We start from the raw sequence: 20,507 nt of genomic DNA on the forward strand, positions 1-20,507 counted from the left end.
ACAAATAAATTACCTTAACTGAATCGGGAGAAAACATTGAACTTGATAGTAATTTGTGAGGTAATGACAAATTTGTAAGAAAAACAAAGACCAAACTCACAATCCTTCAAGGGAATAACAAGCAAACTGACAAATCGATAAACCAAGAGTGAACTGACGAATTGAGGGAACAACAAAAGAGAGAGAATAAAGATGAGAAAAATCGCATTCAAGCGAACAGTGACAAAAGAACCTACGTCCTATGCGTCAGGTAAAATCATTGGTCGACAATGAAGAATGAGTCATGAAAAGAAATAATCGATGGATTTCAAGTGATGATTTGCGATGAAGAATGAGCCTGATGATGAAGAAATTGAAGGGACACAACCTGCTGTATCAAAGAGAGAGAAAATGTAGATAAATGAGTGAGAGAGTGAAGTAATACAAGTTGGAGGAGAGACAAAAAGGGATAAGTGATTCTTAATCTTACCTGGACATGCTAAATTATCTTTTTACCTTCAAACCGGTTATTGTAGATTGTATAAGGTTTAAAGTGACATTTACTGTAGTTTATAAGGTTTTAAGTGAAATTTTAAAATTCATGTACCGTAGTGTTACCAACTCTAATATTCATGTACCATGGATGAAATTTATCCTTCTAATTTCAACAACATCTATGAATTATTCCTGTGTAACTTGTTTCAATCCACTCTTTGATTTAGGGGTGTGCAAATGGTCGGTTCGGTTCCGAACCGAACCGAACCGATAAAACCAAAAATCAAAAATAAAAAATTTTAAAAATCATACTAAATCGATTAATAAGAGAAAATGGTTCGGTTTTAAATCGATCAAACTGAAATTTATAAATTGAGCATTTGATTTCCAATTGGGTTCGGTTTGGTTTTCTTTGATTTCCTTGATATATATATATTAATAATTTCGGTTTGGTTCGATTTTTTTGATTTTTTATGAAAAAATCGAACCGAACCGATTAACCTAAATTATCAAAATAATAAATCAAACCGAACCGATTGAGTTTTAAAATCAAACTGATTGAACCGAATTGACTCAGTTCGGTTCGATTTTTCGATTTAAACCGAAAACTGCTCTCCCCTACTTTGATTTGCTACTGTTGTTTTGTTATTTTCAGGAGCTGAGAACACGGTGCTAATTTGTTTTTTAGGGCTTTTTCTTGTTTCCTTTTTTTTTTTAACTATCGATTGTTTCTATTTAGTTCTGATATTGTGTACAAGCTGAAATTTGCATAATATAGTTCTAATTAATGGGTTAATTTTGTATTTTTTTTTTGTCATCAAGGAAATGAAAGAATTGTAACAACTAACAATTGAATGTAATTTTAAGGACTTAATTGGACTAGGTCCAACCAATGGGGTTTGTCTTCATGAAATCACTGCTACTATTACAGATTCTTTTATGGAGCATTTAGTTGATCTGTCCCAAGCCTGACTTGCATATAATTTGGTTAATGTAAGGTGGCCTGTAGTGAGTGTATCGTATTTAACTCTTTTGTGCAATTTAATTTTGTGGCAAGAAAATCACGCTTTGCTCAGGGCCTCAGGCCAAAGGCAAGATAAGTTTTTTGCGTTAGTCATTTATACGCGTCTTTCTATACCTCTAACTTCTCTGTGGTTTATTTTGTTTGGTAACCCGGAATATGAAGGCAATCTTGATGAGGCTGTTTATATTTTCAAACAATCTTGTCATTTTTCTCAGTTTCTTGTGCAACTTAGTGTGAAATATACTGCCCTTTTTATGGGTATCTGTGATATTATTATTGTAACATTGTGCTTTCTTGTGCAGTTTAAGTCCAGCATCTGCTGTTTCTCCTCAATATAATTTTGTGGATACAAGCAATCAGACAAGCCAGTTCACGTGGGATTTTACCACTTCTGTCTACTGCTAGAAGTTTCAAGTCTTCATTACTATTTGATCCCAAATATAGGAGAAATCTTTTGAACCAACTGGGTGCTTCTGTTTTCACAAATCATGAGCCATTACATTCACATGTCACAGAATCGACAGTAGTTATGAGCAGCCTTATCATTATGGAGAACGGCCTGCATTTGGGGATGAAAATCAAACTTCATGAACTGATGGTCATCAATTTGATGGAAATGTCTCAAGGGATAAAGGAGCACAGTTGCCTGGTAATAAATATAGAAGAACAAATTATTCAATTTGCTATTGAGGCTTAAAAACAGGAGGTAAATAGGGTCCTCCAAATCAGCTGTACCAAAGTTAGTGTCATTTCCTTGGCCTATGTCTTGGGTTTTCTTTTTTAATACTTCCCACCCATGTTGGTGCAGGACGATTCAGACACTCTGCAAAGGCAGCTTCCTCCAGAAGAGGATGAACTTGTTCATGCGATATCATTGTCCTTGAAGGTTGTGCTTTTATTTCAAAATTCTGTTTTCTTATCTTAGCTATCATTGGTTCCTTTTAACATGAACTGTGTGCAGACAGCAGAACATGAAAGGGAAATAGCAGAGGACCAAAAACATTTGGTAATTCACAATTCATCTGAAGAGCTGAGAAAACTAATGATGGCAGATGGCACGTGTGTGCAAACATTTCTAGTTGCACTTACAAAGACCTCAGTCTAACAATTGGTAACCAAAAATGTGGTTGTTCAAACAATGTCACTGCAGTTGATATTCATAACTTGGAAATTGCAGGCATTGTTTTCTCTTTACATGCATAAGAAACACTATCGTTAGATATTTTTCTAGAAAGTTCTATTAAGTTTAAAGTTAAAACACATCCCTTTAGGTTAGCCTTTGTTCAGCTATTATGCCACTTTATTTTGATGATAAGACCTAAAACATAATACATATATAAGATATTATAGGAGTTTCTGATTTTCCCTATGAAACTAAAGATTTAAAAAAAGAAAAAAAATCTTTATGAGGGTCTTATATTTTTCCTTTTGAAATTAAAGCCAGGAAGCTCATCTTTTCAAGTGGGAGCTGAGGATTTGCAAAAATGATCATTGGTGAATGAAAGTCCTTAGAACAACTTTTAGTTGGCTCATGGTCAAAAATTAAGATTGGAGGAGCATTTCTTCCAAGGAGTTTGATGAAGCAATTCTTCTTGAGGTGGCACTTTTTGGTGAAACTCCTAAAGGTACTTCATCCCAATGTACACCTCATCCACACACTGCTCCAGATAAAAGTAAATGCCTCCATCCACAGCAAGTACCTCATCAACCATCACACTCACTTATGGCATGGCAGTTACTATAAGAACATCAGGTATTAACTTTCTTTTAGCAATTTCATTTTAGTAGAAGTACTGTCTCTAACACAATTGGTCAAATATACTTGCTGCAGGATGATGACTATATTGCATCCCTTTTAGCCGATGGAGAAAAAGAGACAAGTGCCTTCAACGGACCTGAAACTTCTTACTTGAAGGAAGGTGAATCTCAAAAGAAGACAATTGATGGAAGAAGACAATTGATGGAGAGTTAAGGAGTGTAGCTATTGAGTTCTGGCATTGCCAAGTATTTGGTTTAGTATTTATAAGTTTTTGACATTTATTTATCTTGGATTCCACTTCTTCAAATGTTACTGTACAATTTAATCTGAATCAGTGTTGATATGATATCTCTTTTGTAGTTAAGACATTGTTTGTTATCATAATCATAATTCTTAATAATTTCATTAGTCCTTATTATGACACCCCTCACTCATCTACAGTATAGTAGAGCAAGGTATGCTACATTCGGTGCCGAAACACCCTATCTTATCTTGTCTTATACCGTATTAATTTAAATTCCATTTATTTATATTATTTCACGTGTGGGAATTTTTTTTTCTTTTTTTATCATATTTTATTTTTTTAGAGACACAGATAGAGTCTCCTCTGTTTTATTAGTGCATGGCGGGTTCAACTGTTTACCTGTTAAAAACAATTTCATATCATATGTTATACTTTCCATCTCATTTTTTCTATATGCCATGTCATATAATTTCATTATTAATAAAATTTTCAAGAAAGTAAATTTCATTTCGTTCATATAAAATTTACAAACAATAATGTACAATTTATATATAATCCAAAAATTTAATTACATATCTCAAAATGATTTACAACATTTATTTATATACAATGATCAAAATGCAATATCTAATATATACATGAGTCCTACCAAAATAACTGATGAGGTGATAACCTTCACTATAGTAGATCTGATCAAAATCCTGTCTAGGCTCTACTACTACTGCTGTTGTTGATCTCTCGTACCTACGTGAGGAAACAATCAATCGTGCTAAGCATTTCTGCTTAGTGGTGCGATAATAGAAATAAAAATAACTAATAATTGAAATAATTATTCCATATAAAATTTCCTAAAATTTTGAATTAATTATATATTTGTGAAACTTTGAGAGCAAATAATTTATCGGGATCTTTTTATTCATATATTTCATATTCAGTCTTATTAAATCCATACTAGTGATCTTTTCATGTACTTATTTAAATTTAAGACTTATTACTTTTATTTGTGCCCAAGTAACTTATAACAAACTATAAAGACTGGATACACAGGAGTATACTAGTTAAACATCTGTATGTCTAACATGTATACATCTGTCATGTTAGGTACAAGGCCAACGGGCAGACATAAAGCCAAAAATAAAATTAGGCACAATGGCCAACGGGCAAGCATGAAGCCTGAAGAACAACCATATCAGACATATGTTATCTATCAATGATCATTCCTGTGGGCAGTACTGCAATTTGTAATCCCTAATTCGTATATCAATCGATCCATACTATATACATAAGTTTAGGTATACTTTGGGCAAATTAGTATTTTTAAGTACTTATAGTTTTATTATTTCATATTATGTACTAATTGTATTTCATAGTATTTTCATGTCACTTGTAATGGGTAACATAAGTCTCACATGCATATTCATGTTATTTTTATGTTTAACAAGTCATTTTGATTAATTTCATATCATATGCTAAGTCATTTTATGAACCTTTCTCAAGGTCTAGGTTTGGTGTCTTTACTTCACCTAGTAAATTGTTCAAGATGTGGCCACTGTTTGGCCACACTTCCTTCATGGAAGTTGTTCCTCTATGTCTTATCTTTGTTTTCCTTTTTAATTTGTGTCATTTAGAGTTTTAGAACTCAAGTTATGGTCAGATTACCATAACTGGTTCCTTAACTCACTCTAGTTCCAGAACCAGAAAGATTCTGGAGTCAATCTTTTCCTAATTATTTGGACATATTACAGCCACTTTTAGGCCTAATATTCTTCATAAAGTTGTTACTCTATATCTTAGGATCACTCAGATTTAAGATTTATAATTTTTCAAGTTTTATATAATTAATTATGGCACCACTTTTGGGTATAATATTCTTCATAAAAGTTGTTACTCTATGTCTTAGGATCACTCAGATTTAAGATTTATAATTTTTCAAGTTTTGTAGAATTAATTATGGCAAACTAACTTGCCTGGACTAGGTACCCTATGCCTTCAGGATTCCAGGTTCAGGTCAGTGGCTTTGTCTCCCATTTTAGGATTCTTACATTCAAAATCTAAGGAAGTTTCCTAAATCAAAGTTGGAGCCCTATCTCTTATGTTTTCAGAATAGTTTGGCTCATTCCAATTAAAGTTGTCTACTAAAAGTTATGGTGTAAAAACTATTTTGGAGTCAAGTGGTTATTTGGTTCATTTCAGGTTTTGGTATGCTGATTTGTCCTAGCTAATTGGCCTAGTTCTACAAGGTTCTGGGTTTTGGTCAAAATACCAAAGTTGTAGTTCTAGGTCTTGTAGAGATTTTGGCTTTAGTTTCACTGCATTTACAATTTTATGGACCAAGTTATGACATTTTTGCCAAAACTGGTCGGATAGGTTTGAGTCCAGAATTTTTGGTCAGTTTGGTTCTGGACAGAATTAGTGACCTAACTTATGCTAGCAATTTGGTTGGGTTAGGGTTAGAATTGGGTTCTGTGATCTTCATAAAAAATGTGCTCCTATGTATAAACTTTCTAATGGTTTAAAAATCAGGTCATTTTGACCTTCCTGGAGTAAGTTATGGCCATTTAAACATTTACTGTTTATTTTGTCATTTTCCTAGGTCCAAATTAGGGTTGTCTGGATTCAAGTAGTTTTTAAGTCAAGTTAGGGACAATTTTCGGGCATGGTTTCTTCATGAAAAATGGGTCACATTGACTCTAGTTTCATTTTCAATTGGCTTCATACCAATTGGAGCAACACAATTCAAGTTATGGCTCAATATACACACTGGACTCATAAGTCCCACAACTTGCATGAAAATGTACACTCCCAATTTCAATTCCTCCAATCTCCCAAACTTCAATTGACATTCATAGCACTTCTAATAAGCAACAATTAATCTCAACAGTGCTAATTTCAAGCCATAACACAAAAGTCCCAAAATTAGGTCAAAACCCTACTCAACATCACAATTTCATGCAACTTAATGCAACTCAACTTCTAATACCTATAAGTGCATCAATCAACACCACTAAACCAATTTATATCAATTAAAAACATCAAAGTCTACTTTCATTATGGTGCCAAAATTCAACTTCCTCATAAACTTATCAATTTCTTTTGATTTCATGTAATTTCTACTCATCTCAACATCAATTCAATGTTTAGTGAAGGAAGGAAGAAGAATTAGGCACTAACCTTAATGACCAATTCTTAAACTTGCTAAAAACCTCAATTTCTCTTCTCTCCTTGGCAGCCACAATCTTCCTTATGGTGTGGGGTGAGTTTTTAATGAAGACACTTATGAAAATTATTGTGAGAAAGGGGGAGAAATTAAGCTCAAGCAAGCAAAAATGGAGGAGAGGGAAAGCTCAAGTGGTTCGGCCATGAGAGTGAAGAGGAAGAAGAAGACTTCTTTAGGTAATTTTGTCTCTTTTTACATCTCTTCTTATCCCTTTATAATTCTTTGTTCAAATTTTATTGGTTAAAAATTTTAAATGATGTCATTATGACATCATGCTTAGGTAATAATTTTCTTTCTTTTCTTTTCTTTTCTATTCCCATTTCTATTGCATAAATTCATAATTTAATTCATTTTATGTGTTAACTCTCTCTCATTTTAATTGATATTTAGGTCAAAATTCATCACTGAGGGTGAAATAACCAAAATGCCCTCCGTAATGCTTATCGGGTTAAAATTTCCTTTACCGATTAGCTAATTTTCTTGAATTTTCTTTGACATTTTTAATATTATTTAAACCTCATAGAACCTTCAATTTAATCTTAAATATTTATTTCACAGGGTTCCTCGCAGGTCTGGGGTCAGCAACTGTCTTTGCAATCGCTTCCCAGTGTGGTCACCCATCGCCGTGACCCCAGCTCGTTTAACTTATTGGCATTTCATTTCTTTTATTTTCCCTTAATTTTTCTTAATCTTTATTCAATTAATTTATGACTCCTCACTTTAGTTTAAGTGTAGTTCCAGACATCCTGACTGTTCGAATAGACATTAGTTGTCAGAACAGTAGAATGTACGGACTACCTAAAGTGAGGGCGTTATAATTCTTTCCCTTTAAATAAAAATTTCGCCCTCGAAATTTACTCGGTTTAAATAGTCGAGGAACTGCTATCTCCTTATTTTTCCACTTTTTCGTGTTATAATTCTTCACCTTTTCCTTAGTCTGTTTTACTAGGTCTGACTTTATAATCTTATTCTCAACTAGTTCTATACCTATCTTCTTTCATCTCATATACAGGGTCTATTAATACATATTCAAAAGTACTATAAATAAAAATTGTACCTCTGCTAACATCTGCTGGATCTTGCTCCTCCCAAGCCATAGCGCACACACGAGGCACTACTCTGACTTCAGGTCGCTTAACAGTCTTTGTGGCAGGTCTCTATGACGTACCAACTGTGATACCCCTTACCCGTCTATAGTGTAGCCGAGCAAGATATGCCACGCAATGTATCGGAACACCCTATTTTAATTCAATTATTTTTTTATTCTTTCTAATTTTTTTTTTCATAGTTATGAAGAACAATTTATGAAATATAATTCATTTAAGTCATTTATTGAAATTATAATTTATTTGAGGTTTCGAAAATTTTATAGAAAATCCGGCAAAGTACCGGCTAAAAATGGAGAAAACATTTCTTCGGAACCTATGAAAAACACTTCCAATAATTATTTCCAATCATTCTCAAACTCCAATAACCATCAACATGGTCTCAACATTAGCAATCATTTCAAGTTCTCAACATTTATCCACAATTTCATTCAAATTCAAAATCAACTAAAATTTCATGAAGATATTCTCAAATTATATTAATTAACAAAATTCTTCAAATATGTACATCAACATATGATTACATAAATTTACTAATTTACATGAGTTTCTCACTTTAGTTTAAATATTTTTCTGGACGTTCTAACTGTCCGGATTGACACTGGTCACCGGAACAGTAGAATGTACGGAGTTGCTACAGGAAAGTTGTTACACCAACTATCTCTGGTCTCATACGTCGTCTACCCCTCTGGGCCGTGGGGGTAGATCTCTCGGTCGGTGGTAGAGCAGTGGGTGCACCCCTTTATGGGCAATCTCTCAAAAAGTGATATGTAGATCCACATCTAAAGCATCCTTCAGTCAATAGTTGGCACTCTCCTCGGTGCCTCCTACCATAGTGGGTATACTCTAGCACTAGGGTTGATCCCCTAGTTACTGTGCTAGGAGAACTAGCCATAGATACCCTAGACTGGCCTCTATGGCCTTGTGTCTGGCCCTTGGACTTCTTACTACCAGTAGCTAGTGCACTAGACTGGCCAGGTCCAGGACCCCTCTTACGCTGTCTATCCTTTTGAGACTGCTCATTATTTCTGACTCTCTCCACATTTAGAGCTACAACCACTAACTGAGAGAAGTCGGTAAGCCCATGTGTCGTCACCAGAAGTCTGATATTATCATTCAATCCATCCTCAAACCTACGGCACCGATCTGCCTCTATAGGCATCATCTTCCATGTATATCTACTTAACCTCACAAACTTCCTCTCGTACTCAGAGACCGTGAGCTGTCTCTATCTCAATGTCAGAAACTCTCTCCTTCTAGCCTCTAAGTACATATGACTAATATACTTCTTTCTTAACTCAGTCAGAAAGAAATCCCAAGTAATCTGTGCAGGTTGCACTACTCTAGACACTGTCACCCACTACTAGAAGGCATCCTCCTGTAGTAATGACAGAGCACATTCCAACTGCTGCTCTGACGTGCAGTGTAGTTGCTGCAATACTCTCTCAGTCCGCTCTAGTTGATGCTCAGTAGTGGCTGGGTCATCTTCTGTCATACCCTTGAAGTCGATGGCCCCATACTTTCTTAACTTCTCTAATGGAGACCGTTGTATAGGCTGTGGCTGTGGCTACAGCTGTGGAATGGCTCCGGTAAACTGACAGAGCATCTGAGTCATCTGTTCTAAAAATGCCTGCTGCACTCTACCCACAGCACCATGTAATGACTCCTCTCTGCTGTCTCGCCCCTGACTGCGAACAGGTGCATGACTACCAATCTCTTCCTCCTCAGGTCTGTAAGACCCTTCCTTGAAAGGATCGGACTCCATCAATCCTATAAAACAAATAAAGAACAGATCTGCATTAGTGTCACCTCGACTCCTATATAAAGGCTCATGCATGTTATGCACACTATATCTTTCTATCTATCTAGGTCTAAGACCGCTTAAACCTTTGCTCTGATACCACTAAAAATGACACCCCTCACCCGTCTGCAGTGTAGTCCAGCAAGGTGTACTACATTCGGTGCCAGAGCACCCTATTTTATATTGTCGTATACCGTATTAATTTAAATTTCATTTATTTATATTATTTCATGTGTGAGAATTTTTTTTTCTTTTTTATCATATTTTATTTTTGTGGAGACCCAGACACAGTCTCTTCTGTTTTATTAGTGCATGGTGGGTTCAACTGTTTACCTGTTAAAAATAATTTTATATCATACGTTATACTATCCATTTCATTCTTTTTATATGCCATGTTATATCATTTTATCATTCATAAAATTTTCAAGAAAGTAAATTTTATTTCATTCATATAAAATTTACATACAATAATGTACAATTTATATACAATCCAAAAATTTAATTACATATCTCAAAATGATTTACAACATTTACTTATGTACAATGATCAAAATGCAACATCTAATATATACATGAGCTCTAACAAAATAACTGATGAGGTGACAACCTACACTGTAGCAGATCTGATCAAAATCCTGTCTAGGCTCTACTGCTACTGCTTCTGCTGCTGGTGCTGATCTCCCTTACCTATGCGAGGAAATAATCCATTGTGCTAAACATTTCTGCTTAGTGGTGCAATAATTGAAATAAAAATAACTAATAATTAAAATAATTATTTCATATAAAATTTCATAAATTTTTGAATTAATTACATATTTGTGAAACTTTGGGAGCAAATAATTTATCGGGATCTTTTTATTCATATATTTCATATTCAGACTTATTAAATTCATAATGGTGATCTCTTCATGTGCTTTTTTAAAATTAAGGCTTATTACTCTTATCTGTGCCCAAGTAACCTATAGCAAACTATAAAGACTAGATATACAAGATTATACTAGTTAAACATCCGTATGTCTAACATGTATACATTTGTCATGTCAGGCACAAGGCCAGCGAGTAAGCATAAAGCCAAAAATAAAATCAGGCACAATGGCCAACGGGCAGGCATGAAGCTTGAAGAACAACCATATCAGACATATGTTGTTTATCAATAATCATTCCTGTGGGCAGTACTGCAATCTGTAATCTCTAATTCGTATACCAATCGATCCATGCTATAAACATAGATCTAGGTATACTTTGGGCAAATTAGTATTTTTAAGTACTTATAGTTTCATTATTTCATATTATGTACTAATTGTATTTCATAGCATTTTCATGTCACTTATAATGGGAAACATAAGTCCCACATGCATATTCATGTTATTTTTATGTTTAACAAGTCATTTTGATTAATTTCATATTATATGCTAAGTCATTTTATGAACCTTTCTCAAGGTCCAGGTTTGGTGTCTTTACTTCACCTAGCAAATTATTCAAGATGTGGCCACTGTTTGGCCACACTTCCTCCATAGAAGTTGTTCCTCTATGTCTCTATGTCTTATATTTGTTTTACTTTTTGATTTGTGTCATTTGGAGTTTTAGAACTCAAGTTATGGTCAAATTACCATAACTTGTTCCTTAACTCACTCTAGTTCCAGAACCAGAAAGATTCTAGAGTTAATATTTTCCTGATTATTTGGACATGTTACAGGCTCTTTTAGGCCTAATGTTCTTCATAAAAGTTATTGCTTTATGTCTTAGAATCACTGAGATTTAAGATTTATAATTTTTCAAGTTTTTTAGAATTAATTATGGCAAACTAACTGGCCTGAACTTAGGTACCCTATGCCTTCAGGATTCCAGGTTCAGGTCAGTGACTTTGTCTACTATTTTAGGGTTCTTACATTCAAAATCTGAGGAAGGTTCCCAAATCAAAGTTAGAGCCCTATCTCTTTGGTTTCCAGAACAGTTTAGCTCATCCCAATTAGAGTTTTCTACTAAAAGTTATGGTATAAAAACTATTTTGTAGTCAAGTGGTTATTTGGTTCATTTCAGGTTTTGGTATGATGATTTTTCCTAGCTAATTGTATTTCATAGCATTTTCATGTCACTTGTAATGGGAAACATAAGTCTCACATGCATATTCATGTTATTTCTATGTTTAACAAGTCATTTTAATTAATTTCATATCATATGCTAAGTCATTTTATGAATCTTTCTCAAGGTCTAGGTTTGGTGTCTTTACTTCATGTAGCAAATTGTTCAAGGTGTGGCCACTGTTTGGCCACACTTCCTTCATGGAAGTTGTTTCTTTATGTCTTATATTTGTTTTCCTTTTTGATTTGTGTCATTTTGAGATTTAGAACTCAAGTTATGGTCAAATTACCATAACTGGTTCCTTAACTCACTTTAGTTCCAGAACCAGATAGATTTTGTAGTCAATATTTTCCTAATTATTTAGACATGTTACAGGCTCTTTTAGGCCCAATGTTCTTCATAGAAGTTATTACTCTATGTCTTAGGATCACTCAGATTTAAGATTTACAATTTTTCAAGTTTTTTAGAATTAATTATGGCAAACTAACTGGCCTGGACTCAAGTACCCTATGCCTTCAGGATTCTAAGTTCAGGTCTGTGGCTTTGTCTCCCATTTTAGGGTTCTTACACTCAAAATCTGAGGAAGGTTCCTAAATCAAAGTTGGAGCCCTATCTCTTAGGTTTCCAGAACAGTTTGGCTCATCCCACTTAGAGTTTTCTACTTAAAGTTATGGTATAAAAACTGTTTTAGAGTCAAGTGGTTATTTGGTTCATTTCAGGTTTTGGTATGCTGATTTTTCCTAGCTAATTGGCCTAGTTCCATTAGGTTCTGGGTTTTGGTCAAAATACCAAAATTGTAGTTCTAGATCTTGTAGAGATTTTGGCTTTGATTTCACTAGATTTGCAGTTTTTTGGGCCAAGTTATGGCATTTTTGCCAAAACTGGTAGGATAGGTTCAAGTCCAGAATTTCTGGTCAGTTTGGTTTTGGACAAAATTGGTGACCTAATTTGTGCTAGCAATTTGGTTAGGTTAGGGTCAGAACAGAGTTCTATGATCTCCATGAAAAATGTGCTTCTATGTTTAAACTTTTCAATGGTTCAAAAATCAGGTCATTCTGACATTCTTAGAGTAAGTTATGGCCACTGTTCATTTGGTCATTTTCTTAAGTTCATATTAGGGTTATTCGGATTCAAGCAGTTTTTAGGTCAAGTTAGGGACAATTTTTGGGCATAGTTTCTTCATGAAAAATGGGGCACATTAACCATAATTTCATCTCCAATTAGCCTTATACCAATTGGAGCAACACAATTCAAGTTATAGCTCAATATACACACTGGACTCATAAGTCCCACAACCTGCATGAAAATGTATACTCCCAATTTCAATTCCTCCAATCTGTCAAACTTCAATCAACATTCATAGCACTTCTAATAAGCAACAATTAATCTCAACAATGCCAATTTCAAGCCATAACACAAAAATCCCAAAATTTTATCAAAATCCTAACTCAACATCACAATTTCATGCAACTTAATGCAACTCAACTTTTAATACCCATAAGTTCATCAATCAACACCACTAAACCAATTTATATCAATTAAAAACATCAAAGTCCACTTTTCATTATGGCTGCTGAAATTCAACTTCCTCATAAAATTATCAATTTCTTTTGATTTCATGCAATTTCTACTCATCTCAACATCAATTCAATGTTTAGTGAATGAAGGAAGAATGATTAGGCACTAACCCTAATGACCAATTCTTGAACTTCCTAAAAACCTCAATTTTTCTTCTCTCCTTGGCAGCCACAATCTTACTTATAGTGTGGGGTGAGTCTTTAATGAAGACACTTATGAAAATTATGGTGAGAAAAGGGGGAGAAATTGAGCTCAAGCAAGCAAAAATGGAGGAGGGGGAAAACTCAAGTGGTTCGGCCATGGGAGTGAAAAGGAAGAAGACTTCTTTAGATAATTTTGTCTCTTTTTATATCTCTTCTTATCCCTTTATAATTGTTTGTTCAAATTTTATTGGTTAAATATTGTAAATGATGTCATTATGACATCATGCTTAGGTAATAATTTTCTTTCTTTTCTATTCCCATTTCTATTGCATAAGTTCATAATTTAATTTATTTTATGTGTTTGACTCTCTCTCATTTTAATTGAGATTTAGGTCAAAATTCATCACTTAGGGTGAAATGACCAAAATGCCTTCCGTTATGCCTATCGGGTAAAAATTTCTTTTATCGATTAGCTAATTTTCTTGAATTTTCTTTGACATTTTTAATATCATTTAAACCTCATAGAACCTTCTATTTAATCTAAAATATTTATTTCACAGGGTTCCTCGCGGGTTTGGAGTCGGCAACTGTCTTTGTAGTTGCTTCCCAGTACGGTTACCCATTGCCGTGACCCCGGCTCGTTTAACCTATTAGGATTTTATTTCTTTTATTTTCCCTCAATTTTTCTTAATCTTTATTCAATCAATTTATGACTCTCACTTTACTTTGAGTGTTCCAGACATCCTGGCTGTCCGAACAAATATTAGTCATTGGAACAGGAGAACGTACGGACTACCTAAAGTGATGGCGTTACACTTATATCTTAATAAGTGTAAAAAGCCAACCCTTTTTTATGATCTATGGAAATGAATAGAGAATGAAATAATCTATTTTCTTAAACATCCTTGATTGATTATGGTCCTTCCAATTGAATGGTAAAATTTTATGCCTGGCTGGTGTTGATTGTGTATGCATTAAAATAACACTCATGTAAATCTCACTAATGGCAGGAATCTGAGATATTGCTGGCTGCAAAAGATGCTTTACTTCCTCAGGAGCCAGCAGTTGATGACACAAATGCATTGACTCTTCTTGTTCGTACGCCAGGTGGCAGCTGCCATGGCCGTCGCTTTCTCAAGTCTGACAAGCTTCAAATAATCTTTTTTCACAAATGTTTAGCAAGTTAACATATTTTCTCTCTTAGCCAAATTGATTTTCTTTGCCTTTTCCCCCGTGGTGTCTTTTTGATTTTGTCGACCTTGGTAGAACAGTGAAGCCTGGAACTTACAGGGTGGTGAGTGTTACCTGATTTCTTGACTACTTGTCCTTTGATTGAGACCTTGAACAATTAGTTAGTTATAAGAATCAGTTAATGATTTATACATTCTTACTTTTTGCTTCATTTCATTCTTGAACAGGTGAGGTGATATCCTAGACAACCTTTTGTGCTGGCGACTGCTCATTAAGTTTAAACGAACTTGGTCTGACCAATAAACAAGAAGCCTTGTTTCTGGAGTTGATATAGCTTTCTCAAACTGTTGAAACACACAATCCCAAATGTTAAATTGCTTTTGTTTAGTGTCTGTCTCAATGGTTGGAGCAACAGTAAATTTTATTAGGCTTAAACCAAACTGATGGCAATGACACAATAGAAAACCAAAACATGAAATCTCTTTGAATGATTTAATGTGTTGGACATAATCAGGCTATTTGAAGATTCACGTGACAGTTAATGGTATCTACTTGTTCACATCATTGATCATTGATTGGTAAGCTGATGTTGGGGCAGTTTTTTTTTACTGAGTATATTATTGATTCCAAGCCAAGTCAACCCTTTGAATGAGATGAAATCTTTCATTGGATCCCATGAAATTCACGTTACAGTTAATGATATCTAATTGTTCATATTATTGAGCACTGATTGGTAAGCTGATTTTGGGGCAGTTTTTGTTTGTTGAGTAATATTATTGATTCCAAACCAAGTCAACCCCTTGAATTAGAAGATATCTTTCCATGGATCCCCCTAAAATTGAACTCTGAATTATGTGATTGTGTCGGCAGATGGACAGCAAAAACATAAAGGTATTGGACAATGTCGATTTTATATAATGCTCGACTGCTCATAATTATTCATATACGAATGCCAGTTTTTAATAGAAAGACTTTACAACAAAATTGAGAATCAACAATAGTCGAACAGGGCAGTTTCATCATACAGGCGTTTTGATGCTATTTATCTGAGAAGAATAGAAGATTCAGGACCCACTGAAAGGCGAACTTCTGTGCTTGTATAGGACCTTCATTGATGTGTAAAATCCTTACGTATATGAACCTCTAACCCCCCAAAAAAATTCTTATCAAGAATTATAAATATTGAAAAACAATGAAACTGAGATAGTCCATCGCTATGAAGCTGTTTTAGATTCTTGTTGATTTTGGTTAGGGTCTGGCGCTGTCCAATACTGCTTAACTGCAAAAAGAACCTTCTCCCTCGCATGAGCACTCCTTTCATTTTCTGCAATTATGACATCCCATTGCATCCCATTTACGATGCTCTTGACTTTTAGCAAGATATCTACATCATCTCGAATTATTACACTACCTTCTGGCCTTAAAATCCTATCCATTTCCAACAGAATATCTTCCATTTCACATCTGCAATGCAAGGTTTTAGTCATTTGGTCATAAAATGGCAGATAACATAGCAATACAACTAAGATATGCAGAAGACAAGAAACTCCCACAAGACCTAATTAAACCCCACATAAGTCTAGATTTATTTACACAAACTTATGGCTCGAAAATTATGCAATTAGCATTACCTGTCCTTATAAAGGCTGAAAACTGAATCAGCATGAATCAAGTCATAAGTCCTTGGATAAGTTGACATGGCTTCACACCTACAAATTAAGAGAGATCAATAAGGTTTAGCAACAACCTGGACATGATTGAGTAGTTAATACATGGCGATTTTAGTTAAACTGCGATTTTTTTTTATTTAACTTTCATTAAAATTTAAATTCGAGACCTCACAGCTCTGAGTATAACTTTAAAACCAATGAACTAAGACTAACAAGATTATGATTAATTTGATAAATGTTGTGTATGAGTATAACTAGAGTGCTATTTGGGATATAGTCAAAATGCTTGACTGGTTGTATTGAATAATTTCTCCATACTGTGAGGGAGATTAAAAGCATACCAATTTTGATAGGTTCCAATCAACCCACGTTCATAGATGACCCCTAAAGTATTGACATCCGCTTCCACTGGGACAACGTTCATAACCCACACAGGATCATCCACTAGTGCAGCTGCAAAACCTCCCAAGTAAGCATTCATATCAAGCATGTTACGATACCGCCCCAGCTCTGCTAGCTGATGGTCAACTTCCTTGTAATGTGCTACTCTTTTCTCCCATATCTCTGTATTTTCAGTGAAAATTTCTGGAGTAATTCCATTCACACTTCCACTGCTAATCCTTGGAGGGATTGCGGTCAATCTCTCCGGCCATTTTGCTAGTTGCCCACCTGCTATCTCTCTTATGTCCGATACCTCTGGCAGTGGAGTTAAACAGGTCTCCATTTTGGTGTACCTAAAAGAATAAAAGTTAGCAGCTTTCAACTAACCAGTGAAAACAAAATAATTTATTATTATTATTATTATATTTTTTCTTGTTTCAGCAACCATGTGAAGTATGAAGCAAAAAAAGGAAATGGAAGTAAGAAAAAAATACCAACTCAAGCAAGGGATTAGGTGGTTGGAAAGGTAAACCCAACCAGGAAAGAATTCAATTGGCCAGTTAGGCATTTCCTTTATTATTCAATTGGTTTTGGTATCACAGCTAAAGTATTACTCAAAGGAAGAAGAATTTGCTTTTCTTTTATTTAAGATATCAGAAAAGTAAATCCTGAAAAGCAAAGTTGATCTGCTGAAGCAATTGTGCTCAAAAACACACAACAAAATGCTGGCTTTAAATTGTGCCAAAATCATTCATGGAAAAAGACATATGCCTACCTCAATCCAAATACTAAATCAATTATTTCAAAGGCAGGGGATGACAGTAACCCAAAACCAGAAATTGTCAATTCAAATTGGAGAAATTCAGAAACACGTTACCATGCCTTGTCAGGATCTTGTGACTGGCAAAAGAGAGGCTGCTTGTACACCTTCCGTTTGGCTATACAATGGATGTGATTGGTGGGTTTTTGCCAAATAGAAAGGTCATCCTTTTGCATCAATTTTTTCCAGCATAAACTTTTGGCTACTTTCTCAATCGAAGACTCCTCTGCTTTAAGATCTTCAGGCGATCTACTCCAGCCTTTCCAATGTTTTTCCCAGTTAACCGGTGGCCCAGAGAGAACCCAGTACCCACCTGGACGAAGAACTCGATCAACTTCAATTAAGTACTGTCCATCTGCTCAAGAAAAAGATTAAAAGTTAAATCCTTTATAAATTAAAAAAAAAAATTAAAGTATTGCATATGAATTCTGCAAAGAGTGTTTGTTTCTCAGGAAAATGAAAGAAAGAGAGGAAGGAAAAAAAAAATGCTGTTATTCAATATCATTCCCTGCATCAGGAAGCAAGTGGTTGGAGAAATACCATATCGGCCCCAAGGAATGAGGCAACGAGAGCAATGAGCCATGTCAAAAGCTCTTGAAGGGTAAGGTAGCCTAATCGAAGCGAAAACTCCAATCAAAGCAGGAACTCCACGTTCCAGAGCAAATTGGACCTGAGCTTCATGGGTGTCTCTCGGAGCAAATGACATTGTCACAATATTCCTTGAAAGAAGGTAAGCTCCAAAGCTTGCAACCTACAAGAATTAAGCTTAATATTTTGGTCATTAATGGATTAATTATCAACTTTTCTCATCAGAGGCATATTAACATTGGTTTTTGAAGATTCCTTTGATTACTTCTAATTCAATAATCACATTTCAAATATTTATAACTTAAAATTGACTTCATGAAAAAGAAAACAATGATATGAGTTGCTTGCATGCTGTTATAATAATTTCAACATCTAATAATCACATGATCATGAGAGTTTGTTAAGTTTGTTCAAATAGTAGAAATCAATAATTTTACTTTTAGCTTAAGATAAACACAATAATGATTATATATATAAATCATAACTAACATAAAAATTAAGAAAAGGTTATATCAGATCCCAAGAAAAGTGACTTGGAAATTAAGAAACAGATGGAGATAGGTACTTACCAAAGTGTAATTATTATTATTGTTATTATTATTAATATTAATTTCAAATAAGCAACAAAAATTATATGATCTTTCTAATTTATTAAAAAATATATATATATTATCTTTCCTTTTATTTTTGTTTATGGTAGTAAACAATATAATAAAACAGAAATAAATTAATTTTTATAATTCAGTCCAGCCCACTTGCCTTCTTTGAAGAAACAAAATTCAAAGCACCAAATGGTTGCCTTGTTTAGACAACTCCGGCTATAACCCAGCCGGTTCAAGGGATGAACCAGGCCGTTTTAGCCATGAAAGGCAAAAGAAAGAATTATTAGAAGGAAAAACTCTACGTACCCCGCAACCAGTATCAATGGCGGTCCTTATTGACCCATCTTTTAGATTGATCAACTTGCCAATATCGTCAATATACGCATCAGCCCCGCGAGGAAACATTGTTCCGCCACCAGGGAACCTGAACCGGTCCCCCTCGAACCGAACCCAGTTCTGATTCTTCTTCTCCACCGTCAATTCCTTATGAGGAACATTAGCATACCAAGCAAATTCTCTACTCATCGGCCATCTAAACGGCACCCTGTAGCCAAACGGAGCAGGCACACGACACCTTAAAAGCTCGTTCTTTTCTGGGCAGTGTCTCTCTCTGTATATCAATCTGCCCCTGTCAAATTTCAGGGAACGATGAACGTCCTCGCATGGGGTGTACTCAGAGTATTTGGGGTCGCATGGAGGGAGGTAAGATACACGCGCCCACGTGAGCGGAGGGTCAGGGGCGTAGTGGTGAGGTAAGAAGTCGAGGGTGGCGTTACGAATTGGTGGAGCGCAGGAGAATATGGAGGTGGAGGAAGATGGATTGACGAGAGGGATATTGCCACGGGAATTTTGGTAGAAACCTATGAAGTAAAAGACAGTGCATAGGATTGTGGTGAGTGTAAGTCTATAGAGGTTGGCTTTCTTTGTTTTTAAAGTGAGAAACGATGTCGGAATTGCCATTGAAACTGAAAAGAAAGCTTCCAGAGAGAGAGAGAGAGAGAGGGGGGTTCATTGTTGTCTGTATCATGTGAGAATATATAAGAGAGAAGGAAAGGGTGACGAGTGAACTTTTCAAGGTTCATTAAGGGTAGGTTATTTTCAAGGTCAAGAAACGCATATCAGCATATGGGGAAGGTGACTGTCGCCGTTGGGCCACGCGCGTACGTTCTCCCCCCTCGTCAAATGATTTAAGTCAGCACGCATACCTGTCTGAACTTAGAAAAATGCTTGAAATTCTTACCAAATTTAATAATAACAATAATAATTAAAATTATATAAAAAAAAAATGAAAACCACTCTTTTGGCTTTGTGCTCTGCACTGTCGATAGCTTAAAATGAACTTAAAGGGAAGCATTAACTTAAATACTAAACATTCTATAAATAAAAAAAAAAGGAGAGGGAAATAATACCACCACTAAAATTTGCATGTAAGATGAATATGAATTTCAGTCTCCAATTTTTAATTTTTTTTTTATAAATTGCAATTGGGATTGCATATGATGAATTATGTTATCATTGTTGATTAAATGGTTAGGTGGAGAAATCCCACTGTTTCCCTTTTTTATGTTAAAAAAAAGAAAGTGTAGAAATTTGGGCGTGGACTGGGGGGAGCCTAGAATTGATGCGATACGTGGTGCAGGGTGAAGTGCTGGCTGTGAGATGGGAGTATTTATCAATGAAGTGCACCTGTACGGGATGATGCACCGCTTTCTAAGCTGATTCTATTAAAGGGGAGGGGCGAGAAAGCAAACACCACGACCACGCGCTAGTGACACAGTGCAGTTCAAGTGAGGAGACGTTAAAATGGTCTTTTGAGCCATTAGAAAT

At 35.0% G+C, this 20,507-nt stretch overlaps 1 protein-coding gene and 1 pseudogene across 1 annotated transcript; one reads left to right on the forward strand and one right to left on the reverse strand.

Moving 5' to 3' along the window:
* The first annotated feature begins 324 nt into the window (after window positions 1–324).
* On the forward strand, window positions 325–3,446 carry LOC110669486 (plant UBX domain-containing protein 9-like; annotated as a pseudogene).
* Window positions 3,447–15,505: 12,059 nt separating this feature from the next.
* LOC110670556 (probable methyltransferase PMT15) lies at window positions 15,506–19,804 on the reverse strand. The gene is made up of 6 exons (XM_021832644.2): window positions 18,987–19,804; window positions 18,031–18,241; window positions 17,548–17,845; window positions 16,631–17,023; window positions 16,251–16,328; window positions 15,506–16,083 (listed from the first exon to the last, which is right to left on the reverse strand). The coding sequence occupies exons 1-6, from the start codon at window positions 19,638–19,640 to the stop codon at window positions 15,834–15,836; spliced, it is 1,884 nt and encodes a 627-aa protein (XP_021688336.2). The 5' UTR covers window positions 19,641–19,804; the 3' UTR covers window positions 15,506–15,833.
* Between the last annotated feature and the right edge of the window lie 703 nt (window positions 19,805–20,507).

This window comes from Hevea brasiliensis, chromosome 2 (genome assembly GCF_030052815.1).
Source record: "Hevea brasiliensis isolate MT/VB/25A 57/8 chromosome 2, ASM3005281v1, whole genome shotgun sequence".
In the NCBI taxonomy this organism is placed as follows: domain Eukaryota; kingdom Viridiplantae; phylum Streptophyta; class Magnoliopsida; order Malpighiales; family Euphorbiaceae; genus Hevea; species Hevea brasiliensis.

What these genes read in the sequence shown, in the direction of transcription:
- LOC110670556 (XM_021832644.2), bottom strand. Translation starts at nt 19,640, where the DNA reads ATGGCAATTCCGACATCGTTTCTCACTTTAAAAACAAAGAAAGCCAAC. An exon ending in CATTCCTTGGGGCCGATATG is followed by an intron (nt 17,846 to 18,030) that starts GTATTTCTCCAA and finishes TTTCTTGAGCAG; the next exon opens with ATGGACAGTACTTAATTGAA. An exon ending in CAAGATCCTGACAAGGCATG is followed by an intron (nt 17,024 to 17,547) that starts GTAACGTGTTTC and finishes TTATTCTTTTAG; the next exon opens with GTACACCAAAATGGAGACCT.